At 37.2% G+C, this 25606-nt stretch overlaps 2 protein-coding genes and 1 long non-coding RNA gene across 3 annotated transcripts in view; 1 reads left to right on the forward strand and 2 right to left on the reverse strand.

Annotated features, from left to right (window-relative positions):
- Nucleotides 1–64: 64 nt before the first annotated feature.
- Nucleotides 65–1441, forward strand: LOC113399254 (putative nuclease HARBI1). Its single transcript, XM_064219741.1, has 4 exons — nt 65–113; nt 191–501; nt 563–1079; nt 1233–1441. Exons 2-3 carry the CDS (start codon nt 299–301, stop codon nt 1059–1061), a joined length of 702 nt encoding a protein of 233 aa, XP_064075811.1. The 5' UTR covers nt 65–113; nt 191–298; the 3' UTR covers nt 1062–1079; nt 1233–1441.
- A 5671-nt stretch (nt 1442–7112) lies between these two features.
- Nucleotides 7113–19391, reverse strand: LOC113395896 (uncharacterized). Its single transcript, XM_064219766.1, has 9 exons — nt 19344–19391; nt 16865–16924; nt 16041–16073; nt 15479–15604; nt 12854–13064; nt 9041–9148; nt 8148–8295; nt 7824–8013; nt 7113–7283 (listed from the first exon to the last, which is right to left on the reverse strand). Exons 1-9 carry the CDS (start codon nt 19368–19370, stop codon nt 7161–7163), a joined length of 1026 nt encoding a protein of 341 aa, XP_064075836.1. The 5' UTR covers nt 19371–19391; the 3' UTR covers nt 7113–7160.
- A 1479-nt stretch (nt 19392–20870) lies between these two features.
- Nucleotides 20871–25606, reverse strand: part of LOC135194441 (uncharacterized) — a 28844-nt gene continuing 24108 nt past the window's right edge. Inside the window, exon 2 of the long non-coding RNA XR_010309773.1 lies at nt 20871–21054. This is a non-coding gene — a long non-coding RNA (uncharacterized LOC135194441). The remainder of the gene's footprint in view (nt 21055–25606) is intronic.

The raw sequence follows: 25606 nt of genomic DNA on the forward strand, positions 1-25606 counted from the left end.
TTTCGAGATATTTCGATTGCCCAACTTGCCCCTATGCTCAACAAGCCCCGCACTACCCTACCTCACCAGAGTTGCAAGTATTGACGGCAATAAGATGTTGGGGACGTCGTGAGGTATGCGAACTTATACATAATGTTCATCCTTTTCATTATTAATGTTTCTTTACTCGTTTTAAAATATGTTTTTTTAGGTTCAAGAAGATGCTGGAGACCTTCATGGATTATCTCAAGCTACTATTAGCCGTATATGCAACAGGGTGGCGCGGGCGCTAGCACGACATTCATCAGAGTTTATAAAGATGCTTACATCTCTTGCAGAAGAACAGAAGCTGATGATGGAATTCCGCCAAATAAGGAACTTCCCATCGATAATTGGCTGCATTAACTGTACCCATATTAAAATAAAAAAGCATGGTGGTGATTTAGCCCAATATTATATTAATAGAAAAGGATTTTACTCTCTCAATGTTCAGGTACGTATGTTAATGATTATACTAAGGAAGTTTTTCTTTTATGTTATAAAATCTAAAATCAGGATTGTTGTATATGACCTGTGATGCTAGTCTGCGCATCAGAGACATAGTTGCAAGGTGGCGAGGAAGCACTCATGATGCACGGATATTTAACGAATCCGTCCTTAGAGAACGCTTTGAAGCAGGGGAGTTTAGAGGAAGATTGCTAGGTGACTCTGGATACAGACTAGAGCCATATTTGTTTACACCGATATTAAATCCACATAACCATGCTGAACAAAATTATAATGAGGCACATATTGCAACAAGAAATGTTGTAGAACGTTGTTTTGGTGTATGGAAACAGCGCTTTCAATGCCTGCTCCATGGCATGCCAATGAAATTTGGCAATGTTAAAACTACTATTGTGGCACTTGCAGTTTTGCACAATATTGCAATTTTATATAAAGATACAAATGTGGTGGAGGACAATTGTGAGCCCACTACAGAAGAGCTACTAGAACAGCCCAGTAACATGGACTCGAACCATAGGCGAGGTAGAAATGCTGCAATCTTGCAAGCTTTTATTGCAAGGCACTTCGATGAATAAACTTCTCCTCGCTTGCAGGTAAATGCTTAAAAAAAACAAAATAAGATTTATATTTAAAAATTTAATTGCCTATTTTTTTTTATAATATTCTATTTTGTTTTTTAATAATTCTGCCTCTAACTTTAAATTATCAGTTTTAATTTTTTCATTTTCAACTTGTATTTTGTGCAGTTCCCTCCTGCATTCCATTTCACAAGCAGCAATTTGTTCTGCAGGTGAACCAACTTGACTTGTGGTACTGAAACACTGCATTAAGAGAACATAAACATTGAAAGCTAAGTTCAATATTACAACATCCTTTTCTTGATATGAAACTACTTTTATATACCTTTTTCTTAATTTTTCTAGGTTTTGAACCCAGAGAGTTTGGAGATGGTGGATCCAATACTGGTGAGCTTGAAGGCATTGGCGGAGGTGGTGCCTCTGCATTATCTACATTAATACTTATCTGAAAATATGTAAATGTTTTAATAAATAATAATTTGTTTATATTAATACTTGTTGATTTGAGGATGTTGATTTTTGTTGGTTGCAGGGAGGATATATTACATTGTAATACAGAGTCTTGACGTGAAGATTAATTGACAACTAGACGACTAGGCCTCTAACTACGACGCCAGCGAGCTATCCCAACGGTGGAAGTAGCCAACGGAAATCGTACTTAGAAGAGTGATATTCCTTGGTAGCTTTCAAAATAATGTCCCAACAAGGTGGAAGCAGTATTTATGCCACTATCAAGGTCCCTAAGGCTCGACCCCATGCAATTTTATTCGCGGATATTTATGCAATGTACATTGTTACAACGTTAGCGTGATTTAAAATACAACTAACGCCATCTATTGGCATATATAGTGAACTAATGTAAAATGTGATGTGAAATGTTTGGAGTAGGAACATGTTGCTGTTACAATATATAATAACTTTGTATTTTAAAATGTTGAAAAAGAGTAACTACTGAGTTTCTTGCCGGTTCTTCTCAGTTGAATCTACATTCCGAACCGGTGGTAGCTTTACTTAATATAGTTTGTAAAATCACAATTCAAAAATACTTGTACAAGCTTACTTGAATAAAATATTTTATTGATTTTGATTTTATTAAACTTATACAATAACATAAATTGTTTTGTTTTATTTTCCAAACTCATTCTAAAAACAAATATGACTAAAGCAATTGATTCCACTACTACATCCATAATAAACATTTTTGAATTACACTTACCATATCATTTAATTTTGAAGAAGTGAGGGATGTAACATGTGCTGAAAAGATGAATTTTTAATTTTGCAGTAAACAATAGTATTTCTTAATTAACTAATTGCAAAACTGATTGATTACAGTATATTATTATAGTGATTATAGTAGATATAGTAGTGACTAAGAAAAGATGCAATATAAATTACCTGATTTAAATTATCGGAGTCAAATTCGTTGGAGTCTATCACAAACTCATTAGGTAGCCAACTAGTGAGGTCTTCTTCCGTAGAGATTTCAGTAACTGGAGGTGGACCACCACCAGTTTTTAAAACCTCTGCTCAGCCTTACGTTTCTTTTCATTAATTTTCATGAGTCCCCACTGTGCTTTTAGCTGGGTCACAGTGCGTGCTCCTTTGCATATACAGTTAAAACAGCAATTTTTTTTTTTTGAGATAATTTTTTAAATTAACATGGTTATTTTTATTACTAACAGTATTTAAAACGGGATATTTACCATGTTTTTTATTTTTATTTGGTGGAGCTCGATATTTAGACATTATCTACGAATGTCTTGTTCTCGTGAATAAGACATTCGTAGATAATGTCGAAGATCTTTTAAGATAATCTTAAAAAGCAAAAACAGTAAACGTTACAAGTGTGAAACGGTGAAAATTACAGTGCGAAATTGTAGACTTGCGAATATAACAAAACTGTTACACTAGCCTTATCTTCCTCTACCCAATTTTCACTCCTCTGCCTTTTTTGGAATTAATTTTACTCATTTTTTTATAGTTTGAATATAAATATTAGAGGAACTGCAGCATATTTGGAATACTGGTTTGTTATTTGAAGATAAATTTAAGGAGAAACGGATTAGCTCAATAAAAACTACATAAAATTATTAAAAAATAATTAAACTTTAATAATAAAAATAATAAAATGCAACAAAAACCAAAAACCTTATCAAAATGTCTATCGAATAAAAAAAACTCCAAAAACGTCATTTGACATGGACTGCAGATAATTTGGAATATAGCATTCGAATTTATATTCACATTTTTCTTTGACAATAGAAAACACTTTTACTTAGAAAATAGCTTCATCATTTTTAGTTATCTAGAGAATCAGTCTTTTTTAAAATAACTTCTAATTAATATCATTAATAATAATAAATATAATAAATATTGGACAACATCACATACATTACTCTGACCCCAATGTAAGTAGCTAAAGCACTTGTGTTATGGAAAATCAGAAGTAATGACGGTACCACAAACACCCAGACCCAAGACAACATAGAAAACTAATGAACTTTTTCTACATCGACTCGGCCGGGAATCGCCCCGGGACCTCGGAGTGGCGTACCCATGAAAACCGGTGTACACACTACTCGACCACGGAGGTCGTCAAAAATTATTCCGTAATCAGTCACAATAATCACAGATTAGTATTTAGTTTGAACTTACAGTTTACTAGATTTAGTTACTTGTACTTGCAGTATTAACAAATATATACACCGTGTTCATAACCACTACAAGCACCATGAACCCACAATTCGCACATTAAGCACTGTACCCATTCTTCACCCCTGTTATCATCGCTATATTTTCCATTACAGAAAAAACATTGCGCGTCTTCGTCAGTAGCGACTGCATCTCATCTCTCGTTGCTACATCGTCGGAAGAGTCTGTGTTATTTCCAGATTCAGCTCCAGGATTCGGATCTGATGAGTCACTATCTGTCACATTTCTTTTCTTGGTGTTTTTTGTTATTTTCTTTTTGCCTTTCCCTTCAATATTTTTTTCATGTGTTCTGTTTTCCTTGTCAGACTTTTTAAGCTGTGCACTCTCAAGGTCTTTTTTATAAGGAGAACTTGAGATTATTGCCGATCTTACTGGTTTACGGTATCTATTGCTAGTTCTCTTTTTTATTGTGGGTACTGGAGAAATATGAGAAGGCGTAACAAGGGATTGAATTTCTGTTCTACTACTAGATGGCTCTGGCTCTGTGTCATCAAAATTCTTAGCAGCGGCCACGTAATCGGCTTGAGTAAATATATTTCGATTAAACGGATATATGCCACCAACTTTGAAACCATTAGCAGCAATTTCTCCAGTTTGGCACTTGATGTAGGCTGTTCCAAATAGCTCAACAACGTCATATGGTGTTAAGGGTCTATTAGTAGGATTTTAAGGGTCCCATAAAAGTGCGGTCCAGCGGTTGAACCTTATGCGTACAATGAGGTGGTAGTGATAGGATTGTCACAAAATTTTGTTTTGCTAGATCTATCAAATCTATGTTCTTGGTGTGACTGTAATGGCCAACGAGAATCAAGAGCACTGGGGATGCTTCTGTCGGTTTCACATATTCTACGAAGTGTTGAAACCATTCCGTAAAGAGGTGAGTTTAAATCCATCCCGATGGATGAACTTTTCCTATGGAACCAATTGGAGCTCCTCTCATTAAAGTATTCGACATATTCTTACGCGGGAAAATGATCATGGGAGGGACAAATATTCCTGCAGGGCTCATACAAATTACAATAGTTATTAAGGACCCTCTTTCGGCTGACGTCATTGCTCCGATTTGTTTCTTTCCTTTACGAGCTACAATTTTTGGTATTTTACTCTGGACTATGAAGAGACCACTCTCATCAACGTTAAATATGCGCGCAGCAGGGAAAAACCTATCAGCCTGGATTCTTTCAAGGTTGTCGTAAAATTCGTCCATTCTTTCCTTAGTAAATCCAATAGCTCGTGCTTGAGAAGTTCCAGTAGGCTGTCTTATGGACAAAATTGTCTGGTGTCGTTTTAAAAAACCTTTTAGCCTTTTGCCAGCAAACCCATTCTTAAAAGGATTTTTTAAATTATTTTTTACAGCTAATTGATACGCCAAACGGCGCAAATCAATTCTAGTTCTATATATTCTAGTTTAGATACCGTGCTCTCTATGTTTTCTGGTAAATTTATGTCAGGATTTTGTTTCAATTGTAAACGTTTGCATCGTTCGATCCTCTTATCGGGTTCCTCTTGAAATACCACAATTCTGGATGTATTAATTGCTGTCCGGAGTCTTTCTCCAAATTGTTTTGTAAACTGGAAGGCAATCCCTTCAGGCGTTGAGCATAACATTCTTTGAGCTTCGGCTTCGTCAAAAGCTCTTTGTTCACATAACTGCAGTACCAGCTCGTTATTTGCCTGACTGTATTCTCTAAATCGTCCGCTTTGAGGCACTCCGAACTGCTCATTTGTTCCTTGTTGTAGATGAGTGCCTGGGTATATTTGTTCAGACTCCATTCGTCCGTGTGATCCCAAATTAGATAATATTTCATCGGTTTCAGAATCTGTCTCCACCATTCGCTGCTGAATTTGATACAGTGCTGTCCCTTGTTCGCCAGGTATACGATTTCTCCTTTCGGGATTTGTAATGTTATGTTGAATTTCTTTTTCCCTATTTTCGACGTTAAGTCCCAACGAATGAGTGACGCAGCGGAAAGATCTTTTATCTTCTTCGGTGAGAATATTTCGATATTCTTGACGATCATCATTGGGGGATAAATAGACAAGGAGACAAGTAATACATGTAATCTTTGTAACTTTATGTTCGTGTTGCTTAATAGTCGAACCAAATCGACTGTTATGTCCCCATACTTTATTCCTGCTGATGTAGATAATACGGTAGTGTGGCCTTCTAGTGTTCGTGTGCTTACTAATGACTTTCCAAGGAGATCTGTTAGTGTTGCATAGTCGATATTTTCTCGTTTCAGAATCTGTGCATGAAATAGCACCCCTATTTCATGCACAACATCTGTCGACGTCCCTGCTTGTGTCTGGTTTCGGTCGCTGGAAGTCGTCGTCGTAGTCGTTGTCTGTGTTTTGCTCAATGTTAATTTCCGTTTCACTGGTGCCATCGTCTGGTCTTCTGTTGGTGATATCTTCCTCTTCGGGGTTGACATCTCCTCTAGAGGTGGTGACGGTGGTGTCGGTGTCGGGTCTCTGCTCGTTTGTTCTTGTCCGCTTGGTATAGGGCTGTCCTGCTCCTCGTCCAGAACTATTTGAGACAGTTCGTCGTCGGTCGCCGTTTGTTCGTAATTGTTCAGGCTGGACATCTTCTATGTAGCCTTTAGGTTACTGGCGTTCGAGATTATGTGGTACGCGTAGAGTGCCGTGTTCATTACTGTGCTCCCTTGTCATAGGGACCCTTTTTATATCGTTTCCTTTCGGGCGACGGTGGTGAAGTGTGTTCAATCGTTATGAATTCGATGTGTCATGTGGTGGGAGTACCCTGACGGGCTTGCACCGACCACCAAGTAAGTATGATAGTTTCTATGATTTTTAAGTTTTCTATTTTTTGTTTAGATTAAGCATTAAATATATTTAAGACACATCATATAAACAACTCGAGTGGAGATGGGAAGGACAAATTATAAGAGAAAAAACAGAAAAATAGACAAGGCTCGTAACAGAATAGTACCATCGAGATTGTAAAAGAAGTCGAGGTAGACAAATTATGAGATGGGAGGACGACATTAAAAAAACAGGGGGTCCAATATGGACTCGCAAAGCAAAGGATGGGTATGAATGGAAATCTTTAGAGGAGGCCTTTGTCGGAGGACAAGCTGTAGGAGACCGACGGCCGTGAACCGATATTTTACATCAAAGTTTAAGTCAAAAGTGAAAAATGTGTTTTATAATTTATTTGTATAAACAAGAACAGCAATAAAGGCTTTATTATTATTATTATATATTTAAGACATTCTAAATTTCATTAATTTCAGGTCAAATTTATTTACTAATAAAATTTGGTAATTGTATCATACTTTAGGCTTTCTGATTTAAGAAAATAAACGATTAGACTCAAATAATATTAAGACAATAAATAAACATTTGCCTTCAATTTAATATTTAATTAACAAAAAATTCATTCGATCGTTGGTTCTGATTGTGACGCCATTTGCAAGCCCAGTTCCAGCAGGACATGCCGGCCCACGGTTCATCCGTGTAGAACACTTGCCCATTTTGATACATCTGAAAATATATTGGTTTTTCAAATGAAATAGAATCAGTTGTAGAAATACGCTTGACCTTGAATTGTGCATTCCGATGGCAGGAGGAGTAAAGATAAACGATTTGTAGCAGTACGTCTTTAGCAATAACAAGCATATGCAGGAATACATGACGTCATCGTTTGAATATGTCTTGCAGAATACGTCTTGTGCGGTATATCTCAAACGAGACTGACGTACGTTTAATGACCAATGTACGAGAATTTTACAAGGCATGACGACGTGCAACGTTGACGTCGTGATAAGAAGATCTAGAGAGGCCCCTACCCATTAAAAAAGGAATCATTATTTTGTCCTGTTCAGCTTAAATTTAAATAACTATGCAATGTTAAAAAACTATATTTTAAGACATACTTAATTTTTTATAGTTAGTTAACTGTAAAATTGTCTTTACCCGAGTAATAATAATTGTTTTAAAAAGTTACCGAGGGACATCTTCTAACCGGAATTTTAAACAAAATCCCACGATTAAAAAGCTTTATAAACTGTTGAATGAACTAACAAATGTCAAATCCGAGCTCTTGTAAGTGACGCCATCGTAACCGAAGCGTAGGATGAAGTTCATGGAAAATATGGAGAAGATGCATCTGATGTCCGTGGTGGCGGGGATGAAGTAGCGGTAGGGTCCACAGTAGTACGAGACCTTCGGCTCGTATTCCACGGATTCGGGGAATTCTTCACGAGGATTTATTCTGTAATTAACAATACAGATACACTTTAAAAGATCAAAGTATGAGCTTGTACATCCCACTACTGGGCTAAGATATCCTTTATTGAATATTAGTCGAAATTAAAAAAAAAAGCAGTAGAATAAAGATTTCCATACTTATAGATACACTGCGCGTCGCTCCAGTTATCATCGGAATGGCAATAGAGACCCTGACTGGGATCTTTCGCTTGGAACTGTTCAGCGTGCGGACCGACGTACGTGGTCTCGGAGTGACGATGGTAGAAGCCGGAGAACGCGAACGCACCTGTAACGTGTTATATTTGAGTCTACTACACGGACGACGGTGACGACTCATTCGGCAATTTTAAAGGCCGGGCGATGGGTACCTCATAAAGGACCACCCTAGAGCACAGCCTCAGTTATCCGAGTCACCGAGGCTGCTCCCTGATCAAGAAGGAAGCTGGGCCCTCTGGATTGCGGTAAATCTTTTAGATCCTAACAGCACAACTGTATATTTAAAATCCCCTAACTTATAACAGGCATCTGTTAAAAATTGTGTGTGTGAAACAAAGAAAAAATATTATTAGGTAAAATAAGCGGTTTTACTTTAAAAAAAAAAATACACGTGGCAAGTAAACTAAACATTTTCTTTACGCTGATAATCAAAATAAAAGCAATCAAAGATTCGTCATAAAAGTATATTCCGAAGTCAAATTGACAACAGGTCCGCTCCGCATAAAGTCTCGAAAAATAATCCCCTGCCGGTGGACCGCATTGGAGCACCGTGGTGGAATATGCTCCAAACCTTCTCCTCAAAGGGAGAGGTGGCTTTAGCCCAGCAGTGGGAAATTTACAGGCTGCTAATGTAAAAAATGTAATGTAATGCATAAACATCTTTAAGAAGAAAAGGGTCGCCTAGCGATGTGAAGTCGTTCTAACCTAACCTAACCTAACCCCTTGGGCTATTGTCGTCCCCACTCATAGGACAAGTTTTAGACTTCAAAGGAGTAGTTTCTTTGTCAAGGACTATTTCTTCCAAGCCGACTTACCTCTGAAGGTATAACAGTGCGGTTTTCTCTCGCTGGAGAGTATCATCTGGACGTCTTCTTGGTTGTGCGGGGAAGCGATGTAGTAAGACGTGCCGAGACATTTGAATTCTGTTAAAAGAAAACCAATTAAATTATAACACTATTGTCGGAAGAATGACAAAAAAATAAAAAACAGAAGAGGGTATATAAGGGGATTACTATTCCGAGACTTTGTGTGGAGCATGCCAAATTAAGTTCAAAATCTATTATTGTGACGAATTTTTGATTACTGTTATTTTGGTTTTAAGTGTAAAAAAAAATAAAGTTCTCTTATTAATAATATATTTAGAGTACTTATCCGTTGTCTTATTACCTAGTTTTTAATTTATTATTGTTTCCAGGATGTAAGGGGGCGCAAACTACACCTTGGCGCTCCAAGCCAACCTCACCTGCCCGTGGTGCATCCTGCTGATCAGCAAACGAGGCTCTGGCGACCGACTGATGGCGGTATAACCATCAAAAATAGGCGTAACTAAATACCACAGGCCGGTAACGGGCAGCAGTGTCACCGGTGCGAGAAGTTGCGTCCTGCGATCGCCAACCCGCCTGCCCAGCGTGGCGATTATGGGCAATACCTCCAAATGGTGAAAACAGGTAAGCCACGGCCTCCAGTTCCCGGCGGTCCCGCTATTCCTCGTCATAGTGGCGACGGTGGTAACGGCGGGACGGGGGGGTGCTAAGAATCACCGGGCTACGGGAGGCCACCACAACCGACTGACCCTGGCGACGTACAACGGACGCACGCTACGGCTTGACTCGCATCTAGCGCAACTCGAGGTGGAACTTGGGAAAATTAGGTGGCACATATTAGGGTTATGTGAAGTCCGTAGAGAGGGAGAGGACACCGCAACCCTCTAATCGGGCCACCTAATGTACTTCCGAGAGGGAGACCAACAATCCCAAGGAGGCGTTGGGTTTCTGGTTAATAAGTCCCTAGCTGACAACGTTGCGGAAATCTCCAGTGTGTCGAACAGGGTAGCGTACCTCATTGTAAAGCTCACCGAGAGGTACAGCCTCAAGGTGGTGCAAGCGTACGCACCGACCTCGACACACTCGGACGATGAAGTGGAGGAAATGTTCGATGATATATCGAGGGCCCTCCACTCCACCACGAAAACCCACTACAACGTTGTCATGGGGGACTTCAACGCTAAAGTGGGAGTACAGAATTGTAGCGAATCGGTAGTAGGACCCCATGGATTTGGAAGCAGAAATCATAGGGGGCAAATGCTTGTCAACTTCCTCGAACGGGAGGGGCTCTTCTTGATGAACTCCTTCTTCAAGAAGCAGCCCCAAAGGAAGTGGACGTGGCAAAGCCCCGACACTATGACCAAAAATGAGATCGATTTCGTCATGACGGACAAAAGGCACATATTCAGAGACGTCTCAGTGATCAACAGGTACAATACCGGTAGTGATCACCGACTTGTCCGAGGCTCTCTGAATATCAATTTTAAGGCCGAGCGCGTCCGTCTGATGAAGTCTACACTCCGACCATCCCTGCTCCAAAAAACCATTGCGGGATCTGAAACTTTCCAGTCAAACCTGGAGAACCGATTCGCTGCCATGAAAACCACAACAGACGTAAACCAGAACCTCAAAAATGTAGTGAGAATTCTCAGGGAAGAAGGCACGAGATTTTGTAGCATGCAGCGTAAGGGCAGAAAGTCCAAACTTTCGGAAGAGACTTTAGGGCTAATGAAGAAACGACGTGAAAACCCACCTGTCACATCATCCGAGAAACGGCAACTAAACCAAGAGATCAGCAAGCGCGTACGACACGACCTCCGGTGCTCCAATACTCTTACGATTGAAAGAGCCATCGAGCAGAATCGGGGGTCTAAGGTGTTCGTACAATCTCTTGGAAGAAGTCACCTGACGAAGTTGACCACAGCAAGTGGAGAAGTCGTTTCTTCCAAGCCGGCAGTTCTTTCGGAAGTAGAGGACTTCTACGGCCGGTTATACGCATCGCATGCATCTCGACCTGATCCCGAAAATGAGGATCCTAGAGCTACATTAACACGCCATTTCACCGAAGACCTGCCAGAAGTCAGCATTGGCGAAATCGAGATTACTCTTAAACAGCTTAAAAATGGAAAAGCCCCTGGAGAGGACGGCGTTACAACAGAGCTATTGAAAGCAGGAGGTAAACCTGTACTGAGAGAGCTCCAGAAGCTTTATAACTCTGTCCTCTTCGAAGGGAGAACTCCGGAGGCGTGGAGTAGGAGTGTGGTCGTCCTGTTCTTCAAAAAGGGAGACAAGACCCTGCTGAAGAACTATCGACCCATATCCCTAATGAGCCACATCTATAAGCTGTTTTCAAGAGTGATCACGAATCGTCTTGCGCGAAGATTCGACGAATTCCAAGCCTCGGAACAGGCCAGATTTCGGAACGGATACGGCACCATAGACCACATCCACACAGTGCGGCAGATTATACAGAAGTCCCATGAGTACAATCGGCCCCTGTGTCTTGCATTCGTAGACTATGAGAAGGCCTTTGACTCGGTTGAAATCTGGGCTGTTATGGAGTCCCTGCAGCGTTGCCAAGTTGATTGGCGATACATCCAAGTGATGAGATGTCTCTACAAGGCCGCCACCATGTCCGTCCAAGTACAGAGTCGGCAAACGAATCCCATACCATTGCATCGAGGAGTGAGACAAGGGGACGTTATTTCCCCCAAATTGTTCACTAATGCAATGGAGGACATGTTCAAGACGCTGAACTGGAAAGGACGTGGCATCAACATCAATGGCGAGTACATCTCTCACTTGAGATTCGCAGACGACATCGTCATCATGGCAGAAACGCTGCAGGACCTACAACAGATGCTGAATGAGCTGGCTGATTCTTCTATGCGCATCGGCCTACGGATGAACTTGGATAAAACCAAGGTCATGTTCAATGAACATGTTCTACCGGAACCGATTGCGATACATGGTACCGTCCTCGAAGTTGTTCAAAAATATGTCTACCTCGGGCAGACATTGCGATTAGGTAGAAACAACTTTGAGGATGAGTTGAATAGAAGAATTCAGCTAGGTTGGGCAGCATTTGGGAAGTTACGACGAATCTTCACATCGTCGATCCCACAGTGCCTTAAGACGAAAGTCTTCAACCAGTGCGTCCTACCCGTCATGACATACGGAGGCGAAACGTGGACACTCACGACAAAGCTGGTCCACCGGGTTAAAGTCGCTCAGCGTGCTATGGAAAGGGCTATGCTCGGAGTATCTCTGAGGGATCGCATCAGAAATGAGGTGATCCGTCAGAGAACCAAGGTCATCGACATAGCCCACCGGATTAGTAAGCTGAAGTGGCAGTGGGCTGGCCATATTTGTCGTAGAACCGATAACCGTTGGGGAAAACGTGTTCTAGAGTGGAGACCGCGTCTCGGCAAACGTAGTGTAGGACGTCCTCAGGCACGGTGGATTGACGATTTGCGCAAGACGGCTGGCAGGAGTTGGATGCGAGTTGCCGAAGAAAGACCACAGTGGCGTGCATTTGGAGAGGCCTATGTCCAGCAGTGGACGAATGCGGGCTGATGTGTGTGTGTGTATGTGTATTGTTTCCACTGTTTCGGGAAGTAAGAGATGGCTAAGCATTTATTCGCTATCTTTAGGAATACTTTCTAGGCACATCGGATCGCCGTGGCACATTTATGATTTTTTTTCGCGGAGGTATATGTTGGTGCACGCGTATTGGACGGTAAGTGCAAAGTGCACAAAGCCCTACAACTAAATATAGACTTAAGCAAAAAAAATGGCGCTTACCTGGACTAGTGTACAAGCCAAATGGTATTTTTGCCTGAGTAGACTTTATCTTTGCTTCCGATGTGTCCATCTTTTTATTCATCTTCAGCAGCACCATGGACATGAGCGCCATGTCGGTTTCGAACAACAGCCGCTTCAAATCTTTTATATGTGTGTCTATAAAGGCAAATAATTTCTTCTCGGACGATTTTAGAATTTCACTACGTTCAGTCTGAAAATATTAAATACATTTGTAGAAATAAATAGTGCTGGGTCATTCCTGATTTTACGTAAAACGAAACGAACCGGTTTTTTACATTTTCAAAACAGTTCTTGGAAACGGTTACAAAAAAAACCGATTTGTTTTCATAGGTTCGAGAACTTACTATATTTACGATACTTTACTGAAATAATGTATATTCAACACTGGAGTCATTTTAAATAATTTTGAAAATAGTCGACCCTAAAATTTATTTGGATTAATTCTCCGCCACGCTCCGTGCTTATTTGCATGTAAAAAAAAAAGTTAAGAAATATTTTTAAATTATTTGTAATTTCAACTATTACGGCTGAGGATTACCTGATTAATAATATTATTAAACAGTTAATACTAAATCTGTAATAAAAAAATAATAAGCATATAAGGAGCCTACGAAAACTTTTTTTTTGTTTCGTAATTTTTATTGATTCTTCTACAACCAAATTTGTATTGTATTTCTTTAGAAATAAGATTCATTGTAGCATATTCGATACTTCAAATCCAAAGTAGTTCTTTATAACTGGTTTAATATTCATACAATAATAGTCCTTACGGCCATCAAAATAAAGTGTTTAGTCAGTTACACGTGATAGGAACCGGTTCGCGCAGCAGTACCAACAAAATGGTTTTTCGATTTAGTTCATTCTTCTACAGCCAAATTTGTACTGTATTTCTTTAGGAATAAGATTCATTGTAGCATATTCGTTACTTCAAATCCAAAGTAGTTCCTTAGAACTGGTTTAATATTCATACAATAATAGTCCTTACAGCGATTAAAATAGAGTGTTTAGTTAGTTTCACGTGATCGAAAACGTTTTGCGAAGCAGTACCAAAACGACGGCCGGTGCCGAGTGTCGTCTCGTTCGTTTTAAAGCTATATGTTCTACGATCAAGAAACAGTTCGTTCGTTCTTTATAAAATAACTAGTTCTTAAAACCGTTTCTGAAAAAAACTCCCAGCACTAGAAATAAATAAGGCCTCTCATTTTAAGGAGATATTTTTGGAGCTTATTTCTCCACTCTGCACCAAATAGAGTGGATACTGAAGATGCACTTTAAAATAACGGAGGATCATATACAATCAAGATCTTCAAGGAGTATTGAGTAGTTTTAGCCTAGCTATATTTACTTAACTAAATATAAATTTACGACCACAAAGAAAGAATAATTTTGAGGCAAACATATTGGAGCTAAATATTCTTGTGACTTATGACGAAGCAATCAATGGTGAGGCTATAGATGTAGAATTAGACGCTCATCAGACTAACAACAAATTAACTTTAGACAAAGACTTAAATTTAGTCTGATGAGCTTTAATTCTGTTCTTGTCTAATCAAAATAAAACAAAATAATAAAATTTACAGATACAGTCTCACTGTGTAGAAGGGTTCAATAAAATTTAAAGGATAGATTAAACTACTAAAATTTTTGCCACCTACCACAAAATACGAGTCAGAAGAGTTCTCTATTGTAAATATTATCTATATTAATGTTACAATTAAGTTTTTGTCCCATTCGCTGTTGAAATAATTGGACCTTGGAGTAGTAGTGCAAAAAGCTTCATCAAAAGCATAACACCTCGCCTTATTGCCTCCACTGGTGACAGGAGGGCTGGTTCGTTGCCCAGAGGATCGGAATTGCGATTCAACGGGGAAATGCTGCTGGCATTCTTGCCGCCATTTCACGCGGTCATGATTTATACGGTAAGTATTTTTAATTAATGTTTGTTTATTTTGTATGTAATTATTGTATGTAAAAAAAAAATTTAACTTACCATAAAGTGACCTATTTTTCTGTCCGATCTATACATATAATAAAATTGGTCTGTGTCTGTTTGTAATATTAAAATAACCGCGTTTTACTAAATGCATATGTATGTATACACGGTACATATACCTAAATAACAATTTTTACAAATTTTGTGTCTGTCTTTTTGTTCCGGCTAATCTCTGGAACGGCTGAACCGATTTTGACGGGACTTTCACTGGCAGATAGCTGATGTAATAAGGAGTAGCTTAGGCTACTTTTATTTTAGAATTATATGTAAAATAATAATAGAATCACGCTTTTCTTTTAAACGACGACGACCTCCGTGGTCGAGTAGTGTGTACACCGGTTTTCATGGGTACGCCACTCCGAGGTCCCGGGTTCGATTCCCGGCCGAGTCGATGTAGAAAAACTTCATTAGTTTTCTGTGTTGTCTTGGGTCTGGGTATTTGTGGTACCGTCGTTACTTCTGATGTCCATAACACAAGTGCTTTAGCTACTCACATTGGGATCAGAGTAATGTATGTGATGTTGTCCAATATTTATTTATTATTATTAAATACAAACGCGCACGAAGTCGCCGGCACAGCTAGTGTTATATAAAAATGAAAAAACTCTCACAGGATTATGCGGTTCCTTAATTCTGCCGTTCATATATCTTGTATAATCCATTAACTTCTCAAACTTCTCGTCAGCATAACTGTGTTTCGGATCTATTTCCTTACTGCTGGGAATATTGTAAGGTTTCTAAAAATAATCACAATCAGAACTAAAATTATATACTGTATCGATTTTTTTTTATGGTATTGGTTGGCTGACGAGCATATGGGCCACCTGATGGTAAGTGGTCACCGCCGCCCATAGACAAAGGCGCTGTAAGAATTATTAAGCATTCCTTACATCACCTATGCGCCACCAACCTTGGGAACTAAGATGTTATGTCCCTTGTGCCTGTGATTACACTGGCTCTATATAAATACCTTTATGAATAGAATATCTTTTCTTTATATTGAAACAAGTTAAATGGAATTCGTAAACAATAATTGTTGTTTAGCAGACAGGTTTGTGAACGTCGTAATCTAAATTCTATATCGGATCAGCAATGTTTTAAATGTTTTTTTTAGGATATACGACTTATTATGTTCGTCCGTCTGTTACCGTCGAAGAAGAATTTCTGACTCACCGTTTCCACTGTCGGGAATGACAAACGAGCAAGCTGGAAGAGAAATTAATGAAAAATAATTTACATTCACTATCAAGACTAGAATTTGAAACAATTTAGAGCTCTTAGACTTTTTAGAGCTATTACAATTTTTTTTCATTTTTGTTACTAAACTTTTGTTTTTTTTTTTTATGGTACACATTCTCAGGATTATTACACAGCTCGTGAATTTTGTATATATTGTTAACTGTTTCAATTTTTTGCCATATTTAATAAATAAATTTAAATCATTGTAATATTTATCCAATGAAATAATTAAAAGATTATAAAAATACAAAACGCTTGCTTAATGATTATCGGAGATGGCCCAGTGGTTAGAACGCGTGCATCTTAACCGATAATTTCGGGTTCAAACCCAGACAAGCACCACTGAATTTTCATGTGCTTAATTTGTGTTTATACTTCATCTCGTGCTCGGCGGTGAAGGAAAACATCGTGAGGAAACCTGCATGTGTCTAATTTCAACGAAATTCTGCCACCACATTCAACCAACCCGCATTGGAGCAGCGTGGTGGAATATGCTCCAAACCTTCTCCTCAAAGGGAGAGGAGGCCTTAGCCCAGCAGTGAGAAATTTACAGGCTGCTAATATAAGTAATGTATCGGAAATCAACCACTGACTCAAAAGAAATACCTCAAAACAGTAAAGCAAATCGTTTTATTAAATGCGATCAGAATCACATACGTTACTGTTCGTCCACTGGTCGAAATTTCTCGAATCTCTCTCGGTCGAATAATATTCAACGAAGTAACCTTATCATCTGTTTCTTAAAACTTAGTGCTTACCAGTTGAAACGATGAAAGTCCATCACTGTTAGCTGATGAATAATGAAACGTCGCGAAGATCTGTAATGATATTAGTAATCAGTAAATTATAATTATGCCATTACAGTACTGTCTATGGGTGGGTTCACTTATCATCAGGTGGTCCATTCACCAGTCGAACTACCGATACTAAATAAAGCTTAGCCAAAATGGGTATTCGTTACAATTGTGCCGCACTTGTTTAACACAAGTGGAGGAGGGGTTCGAGTGAATTTATTTTAGGTACAAATAAAAAATATATAATTTGTATATTAGTTTTAAAACATGAATTGATTCGGTGAAAGGATCTTCTTTGTGCATCCGTCATCTACATAAATGTTCCACAATATCAAAATTCTGCAAAATTATCCCAATTATTTTTTATGATACACATACGTGGGCGGACGAGCAAATTGGCAGGCTGATGGTAAGTGGTCACCATCGCCAATAGACAATGGCGCTGTAAGAAATATATATGCAACACCAACCATGAGAACTAAGATGTTATGTCCCTTGAGTCTGTATTTACACTGGCTCACGCACTCTTCAAACCGACACACAACAATACTGAGTACTGCTGTTTGGCGTTAGAATATCTGATGAGTGGCTGGTACCTACCCAGGCGGGCTTGCACAAAGCTCTACCACCAAATATAATTATATTATTATAATTGTCTTTAGAGTAACATCGTTTGACACACTTCGATTCCCATGTTTGAGATTTTTGGGATATATGATGATTATATAACTTTTTACAAAATATTAACAAATGCACCTTTATATACATACTTTATTTATATACATAATATACAGTATCCAAATTTTTATGAATTATTTATCTTATCGACGGATGCGTCGGAATTGTGGGCTCAGATAAACCAGTTGCGTGTGCGTCTAGGACTTTGAAATAGAAACTAGATACTGAACCATAGACAAAGAATTGTTGTCTATAGGCAGTAAAATATTTAAGACTGTATTCGTATGTGTAAAATACTTAAAATATAACTTTTATCTCCAATTGATAGTATAATTACCAGACAATTAAGATTCGTACAACCGTTCTCTACGACTGTTGGCAGTTGACTGACACTTCACAACCTCTGCTCACTATTTATAAACTACCCTATACACTACAGTATGGTTGGAAATTGACCATTTACACTGACCTCTGTCCGTTAACTTGATCAATCTCCTGAAAGATCCGAATACGAAACTAACGCTGGTGCCTAAGGCAGAATATGATTACGTAACTAAAGTAGTTTATCATAAAGGTCGTAAGACTAACGCAGACGAATATAGAATCAAAATATTTCATAATACCATAGATTTTCTAGCAGTAAATTTCTAAATAAAGACGACGAGGAAATTATAGATTGAATATTTGAAAATGTACGTATGGAACAGGTAGACGAAATACAAGAAGAGAAAACTGAAATAAACCAAAACGTACCACACGTTGCAGCGCACGTGTCTAAAAACAAAGACCAGGTAATTGTGAAACGTAACCAGATAGAAGAGTTAGTGAAACAGTCGATAAGCAGGTGGCCCAAACCGTGAGAACCAACAAAACGAAGCCGATATTCGAAGGTTCGGGTAAGAACAATAACCGTCATCCTTACAATGTGGCAGAGATAAAAGGTAGTCATCCCAATTCAAAATCGATCAGAGTACTACACAAACTCCTCAGGCCTTATAATTAAAGGGAGTCTTAGGTCGGTCAATTTAAACAAAGTAATTGCTTTCTCTAACAATTATATATTACAACAATTTATGGTTGTGTTATCCAGCCGTTCTCAACTATGATCTAGTCCTCGCTGTGATTGGCGAACGCTTCTGATTGGCTATCGCAAATTTAGTCAAATTAACATCCAATAATCGAAATATTAATTGATCGTATAAAAACACAATGTTTTACATACTATACAAAATATATAACAATTTTAACAGGTATATCTATTAAAACCTTACATAATATTTATGTATGCCTTGAAATAAATTAGACAAAATTAATAAAAATCAGTTAATGTGTCTAATAGCTCTAATTTAGTTTATAATCATTACATTTTCTAGATATTTACGTACAGTTAAGTTTTAGTTTGCAACTAATTTTAAATAAGCTCATGACAACAGAATACGCGGTTACATTTGCCAGAATGTCATGTATTTTTTTTTATGGTATAGGTTGGCGGACGTGCATATGGGGAACCTGATGGTCAGTGGTCACCGCCATCCATAGACACAACATTACTGAGTTGTATGATGATAGAATAAAATGCATCCAAGTATTATAAACGGACAAAATTTGATGAGTTGTGAAATTTCGGAATTTCAGAAATAGGAATATATACAATACAAATTAATCAAATACAGTATAAATAAATATATTACTTTATAGTGATGGTTATCAATCAAATACAGGGAAAGATTAATAATAACAATAAATTATAAATAATATAACTTACTATACATGTTCTACAAAACGTCGACATATTTTCAACTCCAACAACCGTAAACGCGTTAAACGTTGAAAATAAAAAAAATATAGAAATTAATTAAAAAATAACAAACCAATTAACAAACGAAATATCATTAAACAGAACTATAAAACAAAATGGCGCGTTAGATTTTATAAATATAACGAACTTGTGAGTAATCAAATGTCGGTTTAGGTATTTGCAGTATACAAAACACCAAATGTACCAAATCGCTTAACTTGGTGGTACGTCTTTTTTCAAGCCCGTCTGGATAGGTACCACCGACTCATCCAATATTCTGCAGCCCCACAGCAATACTTAGTACAGTTCTCAAGATTTGTGGTGCATCAGTCTTATGTATGGAATGGTATATATTTCTTGCAGCAAAGAGACATTAGTCCATGGACGGTTACTTACCATCAGGTAAACATTTGCCATTCAGCCTATTATATAACAAAAGAAATCTTAATTGTTCAAAGATCTCCATAGTCTTCGATTAAAATAAAATTCAATTAAATTCATGGAAGCCAAGTATTCTGATACTAGCTGTGATCGTGTGGTGATACGTCAAATGGTCAGTCTTTAACGGTTAAAGCGCAAACTCGTGTCTTTTTATGGTTGAATTCGACTGAGATTCGCCGGTTGGACGTCTTCGACTGAGGTTGTGTTGAGTATTGCGATAAGATTTTACGATTTGATAAATTAAAACGACACCTGGAACCTGATTCTATATGCCACCGAAAATTTCCCACTGCTGGGCTAAGGCCTCCTCTCCCTCTGAGGTGAAGATTTGGACCATATTCCACCATTGGTGGAATACACATGTGGCAGAATTTCGTTGAAATTAGACACATGCAGGTTTCCTCACGATGTTTTCCTTCACCGCCGAGCACGAGATGAATTATAAACACAAATAAAGCACATGAAAATTCAGTGGTGCTTGCCTGGGTTTGAACCCGAAATCACCAAACTGATTTATACATTATATTTAATTAAAAAAGTGTTCGGGTTCATATTATGTTACAAAAATATAAAGGTGATTAAAAAAAATTACTACACGTATATGCGATTAAAAGGTTTAAAAATCCAACATTCACTTTAAAAATGAAGTGTGCCTTAATATATAACAATACTCGCTAACTGTTTTATAATATAACTTGAGTGATTAAAAGAAGAGTAATATAAATACATTAAGAACCTTAAACTATTTAATATCCATACAAGAACGTTGAGTAACTAAAACTAGAAATACTTATTTCAAAATAGAATTATATCACTGCCTATCGGAGACGTAAAGACGGCATTCTACGCGAGCAATGGGCAGTTTGTTAAACTTGAACTATTTTTATAAGAGATGGGATAATGCTGATGAGAACAAAAGAATACCAGAAGCTTTGATATAACTGTGTGTAAGTGAATAAATAATCTAACATTTAACTCTTAAAAAAGTTACTAGTTTTAGAAAAAAAATATCTGTATTTGAATTGAATTGAATGATAGAACTTTAATGACTCATTCAATTCAATTCAATTCTTAGTTTAATGGCTTTTAGTTGCGCCGACAGGGCACAGATTATATCGCCAATGTCACGTAGGATGGAGAAGACACGAATGAGATTGATCGGTACGGTTGAGGTAACAGACTCAATTCAATTTTAAAGCCAAGTATAGTCGTAGTAATTTCCTTGTTAATCCTTAACCTTGAACAACACAAACATTAAGAATTAATAATAAGGTAAATTGAAAATAGTTGTTAGTATTCTGAATTATATATAATAAAATATGAGACTAAAATGAAATATTCACAATTTAATTTTATTACATTTGATATATTTACATAAGAATGAACAAAATGGACTAAACACAAACGTCAACAAACATTCAACATTTATAGAACGACGGACTTTAGGGGGGAGGATGTCAAGTTCTATCATAATTAAACTAAATAAATTGGCATAATGTTTTGATCTTTTGAATTTCAATAACAAGATGAAAATGAGAGAATCAGTATAGACTTATAATCCTTAAACAAAAATTAATGTTTACAAGATATTAAGATTGACTGATTGATTGACGACCTCCGTGGTCGAGTGGTATGTACACCGGTTTTCATGGGTACGCCACTCCGAGGTCCCGGGTTCGATTCCCGGCCGAGTCGATGTAGAAATAGTTCATTAGTTTTCTATGTTGTCTCGGGTCCGGGTGTTTGTGGTACCGTCGTTACTTCTGATTTTCCATAACACAAGTGCTTTAGCTGCTTACATTGGGATCAGAGTAATGTATGTGATGTTGTCCAATATTTATTTATTTATTTAAGATTAAATTATGTGATATTAAAACTCCAAATGTTATTATTATTCGAACAATTATACTTTTTTATATGTTTAAAATGTGAAGAATAATTTAAATATTTGTTAAGTTTACATAATTTAAATATATACATAGAAATAATATATATTAGTTTAAGTTACTGTTTAAAAATATTCAAAATAATATAGTTTTAGTGAAACCATCATTAGTTATTCGGTATAATTTATTGTCATTACACATCAGTTACAATACTTAACGGAAAAACACAGAATTAATGAAACATTCACGTATTCAAACAAATGCTTCGCAAGTGCAACGCAACCCCCGCGTCGGCGCGGATTAGACAAGCGTCCCGGTCAGTGAAAAGTTTTGCTTTAGAAAAAAGATGGCGGCACCTACGGGCGGACGCAGGAGGTGCGGCGAAGGGGAAAGAGGGGCAATACGCGACTCGGGGTACACATAGACATGTTACAGTCAATTTAAATTAATGTAAAATCAACCCGTGAAAATATTATGAAATAATAAATACTGTTTATATTGTCTTTTCCTTTAGTTTAAAAGTTTTTATTAATTATTTTACTAATGCTTTGAAGATATGATGGGGATCATGCATAGTACTATTAATTAACTTTTATACTTCACTGTAATCATTTTAAAATAAAATATATATTGTTAGAATCAGAAGTGGAAATTACTTAAAACAAAACAATTGTTTATCAAATACAATTTAATGATTTTTAATTATTTTAACAATTTACACAATTAACCTTAAACCTAAGAGATTGAATATCAATCACACAAAATAAAATTTAAATAATACGAAATATCGTAACGACTACTTATTTTAAACAATTAAAGCAAACGAAAAGTGGCTTACGTGACCTCCAAGTCTAACACCGACAATGACGAGTATATCCGCTTAGCACGAACGTTGACAAACAAATGGGCCTACTAACAGTCGTCACGTCATATATATAGTCTTCGTTTTTGAGATGCCCCTTTTCCTCTTACAATATATATATCAGGCTATCAGTGTATCAATCCTTTATTTGGAGCAGATACGCTATTAATGATGATTTGGTGCAGACAACGTCCAAGAAACATGTGACCATGCGTTGAACTGCAATCTACATCTCTATATAATTTCCTATTTATTTAATTCAAACAATAAATATACTAAAAAGTGGATTTGTCTCTTTATTGAATATGTAGCGGTACATTTATTGTAAATATATAATTTAATATAAATAAAATTATATTTACATATATATTATAAAACTAGTTAAGATTATATTATAGAAGTTTATATAATAATAAAATAAAATAAAATATAAAAATAAATAAATTATGTACGCGCGGGCACGCGAATGCAATTTTATATATATGCAACGTCATGCGTGAAGCTCGCTGCGTTCGGGCCGATGCGCGTGCGTTGCATTGTCGGCCGCAGTCGCCAGTCCGCTACTAATCGCTGTCTACGCGACACTATTGCCGGATGCTTGTATGTTTATAGTTACGTACGAGTTATAAGTGCTATTAATTTATGTTTTCGCTTTCTCACGCTTTCCGATTCATTATTCACCTTCTATCAGTGTTCTTACTATCACTCTGACTGTACTCTTAACTTTCATACTGTGCTTGTGCTTATTGTATGAATAAACTGTGGTGTGTTATTACTTCGTTTTATTACGGACCATCTACTCTATTCACACTACGCTTCAAATATCTATGACTTCCTGTGATTTTATAAAATTAAATTGAATTAAGAATGATTTTAGAATTTTGCATCATTATATAAGAAACATCTATAATATATGTCACAACACTGACATCGAAATGTCATTGGAACGCTAGCGCCCTCTGTCGGCGCTCGACGGAGTCAACGTTTAACCGGCTGAGCGGCGCACTCGACACTTCTCAAGCAGCAGCCGGCCAGTGCGGTCGAATATTGAAACCGACGCGCGTTCCTAGTTACAACTGAGTGAATTTAAATAATAAACGAGTTCATTAGTTTACTGTGTTTCGTTGCGCCAACATTACCCATCGACGCCCACTGCTTGAAACTTAACTATGGACCACACAGATGAAACTGAGGCTCATCTTCCGTCATATATATAAATACTCTTCACTGTTATGATTTGTTATGAATACTCTAATAAAAATTAACTTCAAAAACACTCTTATTGCTAAGTGAAAAGTTACAATGAGCGAGCCCGAGAGGCAAATAAAACGTTCCATTTCTTGAACTATTTATTAAAGAACCAGAAGTAAAGGAATTCCATTTAACCTATCAACGAATTAGCCTAGTGTCAATTGCTCGAAGTGTGAGCCAGAAGTGAAGATTCCTTCGTACTCGGTACCGATGGTTGGCGGCGATTCAACGGTGGTCGTAAAATGCAACTCGTACGATTCCCACATTAGGTATGTATTACGAAGAATTATTGAATTCACGGCGATCGCTTTGCTGGTCTTTGTGTTGTATTCCCCAGAATTCTCAAGTAAGGTGTTAATTCTTGAACGTAGAATGTCGATGGGACATATATTCCGAAAGGTATAGATCGGTAGTTATCAATACTGTAGTTTAGTGCTATTATAACAAAAAATACTATGTTGTTGTTATTTATACTTTTTCAATAATTGGGTATATTAAAACAGACAATTAAAGCTATTAACTCTTTATTGTTTACAATTTGACTACGACAATCAATGTTTGAATCATATCAAAATAAACATGGACACCATTTTTTTTTGTTTCAGATCAAATTTCGCATTTATCATGTCTGTGAATGACTTCTTCTAGCAGCCATGGTAGTCTATTGGGACGTTTTCTCATATATTTAGATTTAAACCAATGTTACCTTAATAACGCTATGTGGTCCTAGCCTGTTACACATTTCATAATTAGTCAAAAGTGTTTCGGATGTCGGCGAAATAATAACAATGGTATGAAACTGCAGCATTTTATCATGTCGATGAGTCGAGCCGACATTAGAAAATTACCCCAGTGTTCCGTGTTTTGGTGTCGTTTTTGTATGCATTTTATTTATGATTATTTTCCCGAGGATGAGTGTGAGGTTGGTGTAGGAGGAAGTAATTAATGGTTACAAGAAAAAGTATTTATCGTTTTATCAAAAAAAATTAAAATAGAATGGTGCCTACGGCAGCAGAAGGGTCGAAAATAATTTGAAGTTCAGCGGCAAAAACAGTTGGCAAGACTACAAAAGAATAGGAAAATGATATCGGATCTAAGAGATGAAGAAAAATTAAAACAACGAAAATTATGAAGGGATGAAAAGAAAAAATTTAAACTAAAACAACTGAATAAAGAAAACGAAAAAACCACAAAAGAACCAGTGAAAACTCACATAACTCACTTACTTCAAAAAAAAAATGTTTTGGCTCCGTATTTATTTAAAACCAGTCCAAAAGCTTACCGATATTTAAGTGAGCTTTTCATTTTGCCAAAAAGAAAAACGACACAAGCTGTGCTTCAAAATTTAAAACTGCAACTTGGAATAAATCCAATTATGATGAAGCAGCTGAAAATAAAGGTTTTAAAGTTACCAAAAACTCATAAGTTTTGCACCATAATCTTGGATGAGATGTCAATTGCTTCCAGCTTTAGCTGCGACAATAAAAAACGACGAAATAATTGTTTTTGTGAATGATGGACACACAAACAAGCAGCAGACCTTGCAGACCATGTTTTGGTTTTTATGGTGAGAGACACTGTTTTGTTTGGGTCGAAGGTGAGGCAGGTAGAGGAGCACAGAAAGTGGGTTCATACTTGCTGCATTATATAAATAAGGAGTTGCCTAAAAAACCGAAAAACTTATTTTGTGGATTGACTCATGTGGAGGACAAAACAGAAACATAAAGCTTACTTTGACGATGAAAGCTGCATTACATTCACATCCTAATCTGAAGTCAATTTCAATTAAA

The sequence above is a fragment of the Vanessa tameamea genome, chromosome 29 (assembly GCF_037043105.1).
Source record: "Vanessa tameamea isolate UH-Manoa-2023 chromosome 29, ilVanTame1 primary haplotype, whole genome shotgun sequence".
Classification (NCBI taxonomy): Eukaryota; Metazoa; Arthropoda; class Insecta; order Lepidoptera; family Nymphalidae; genus Vanessa; species Vanessa tameamea.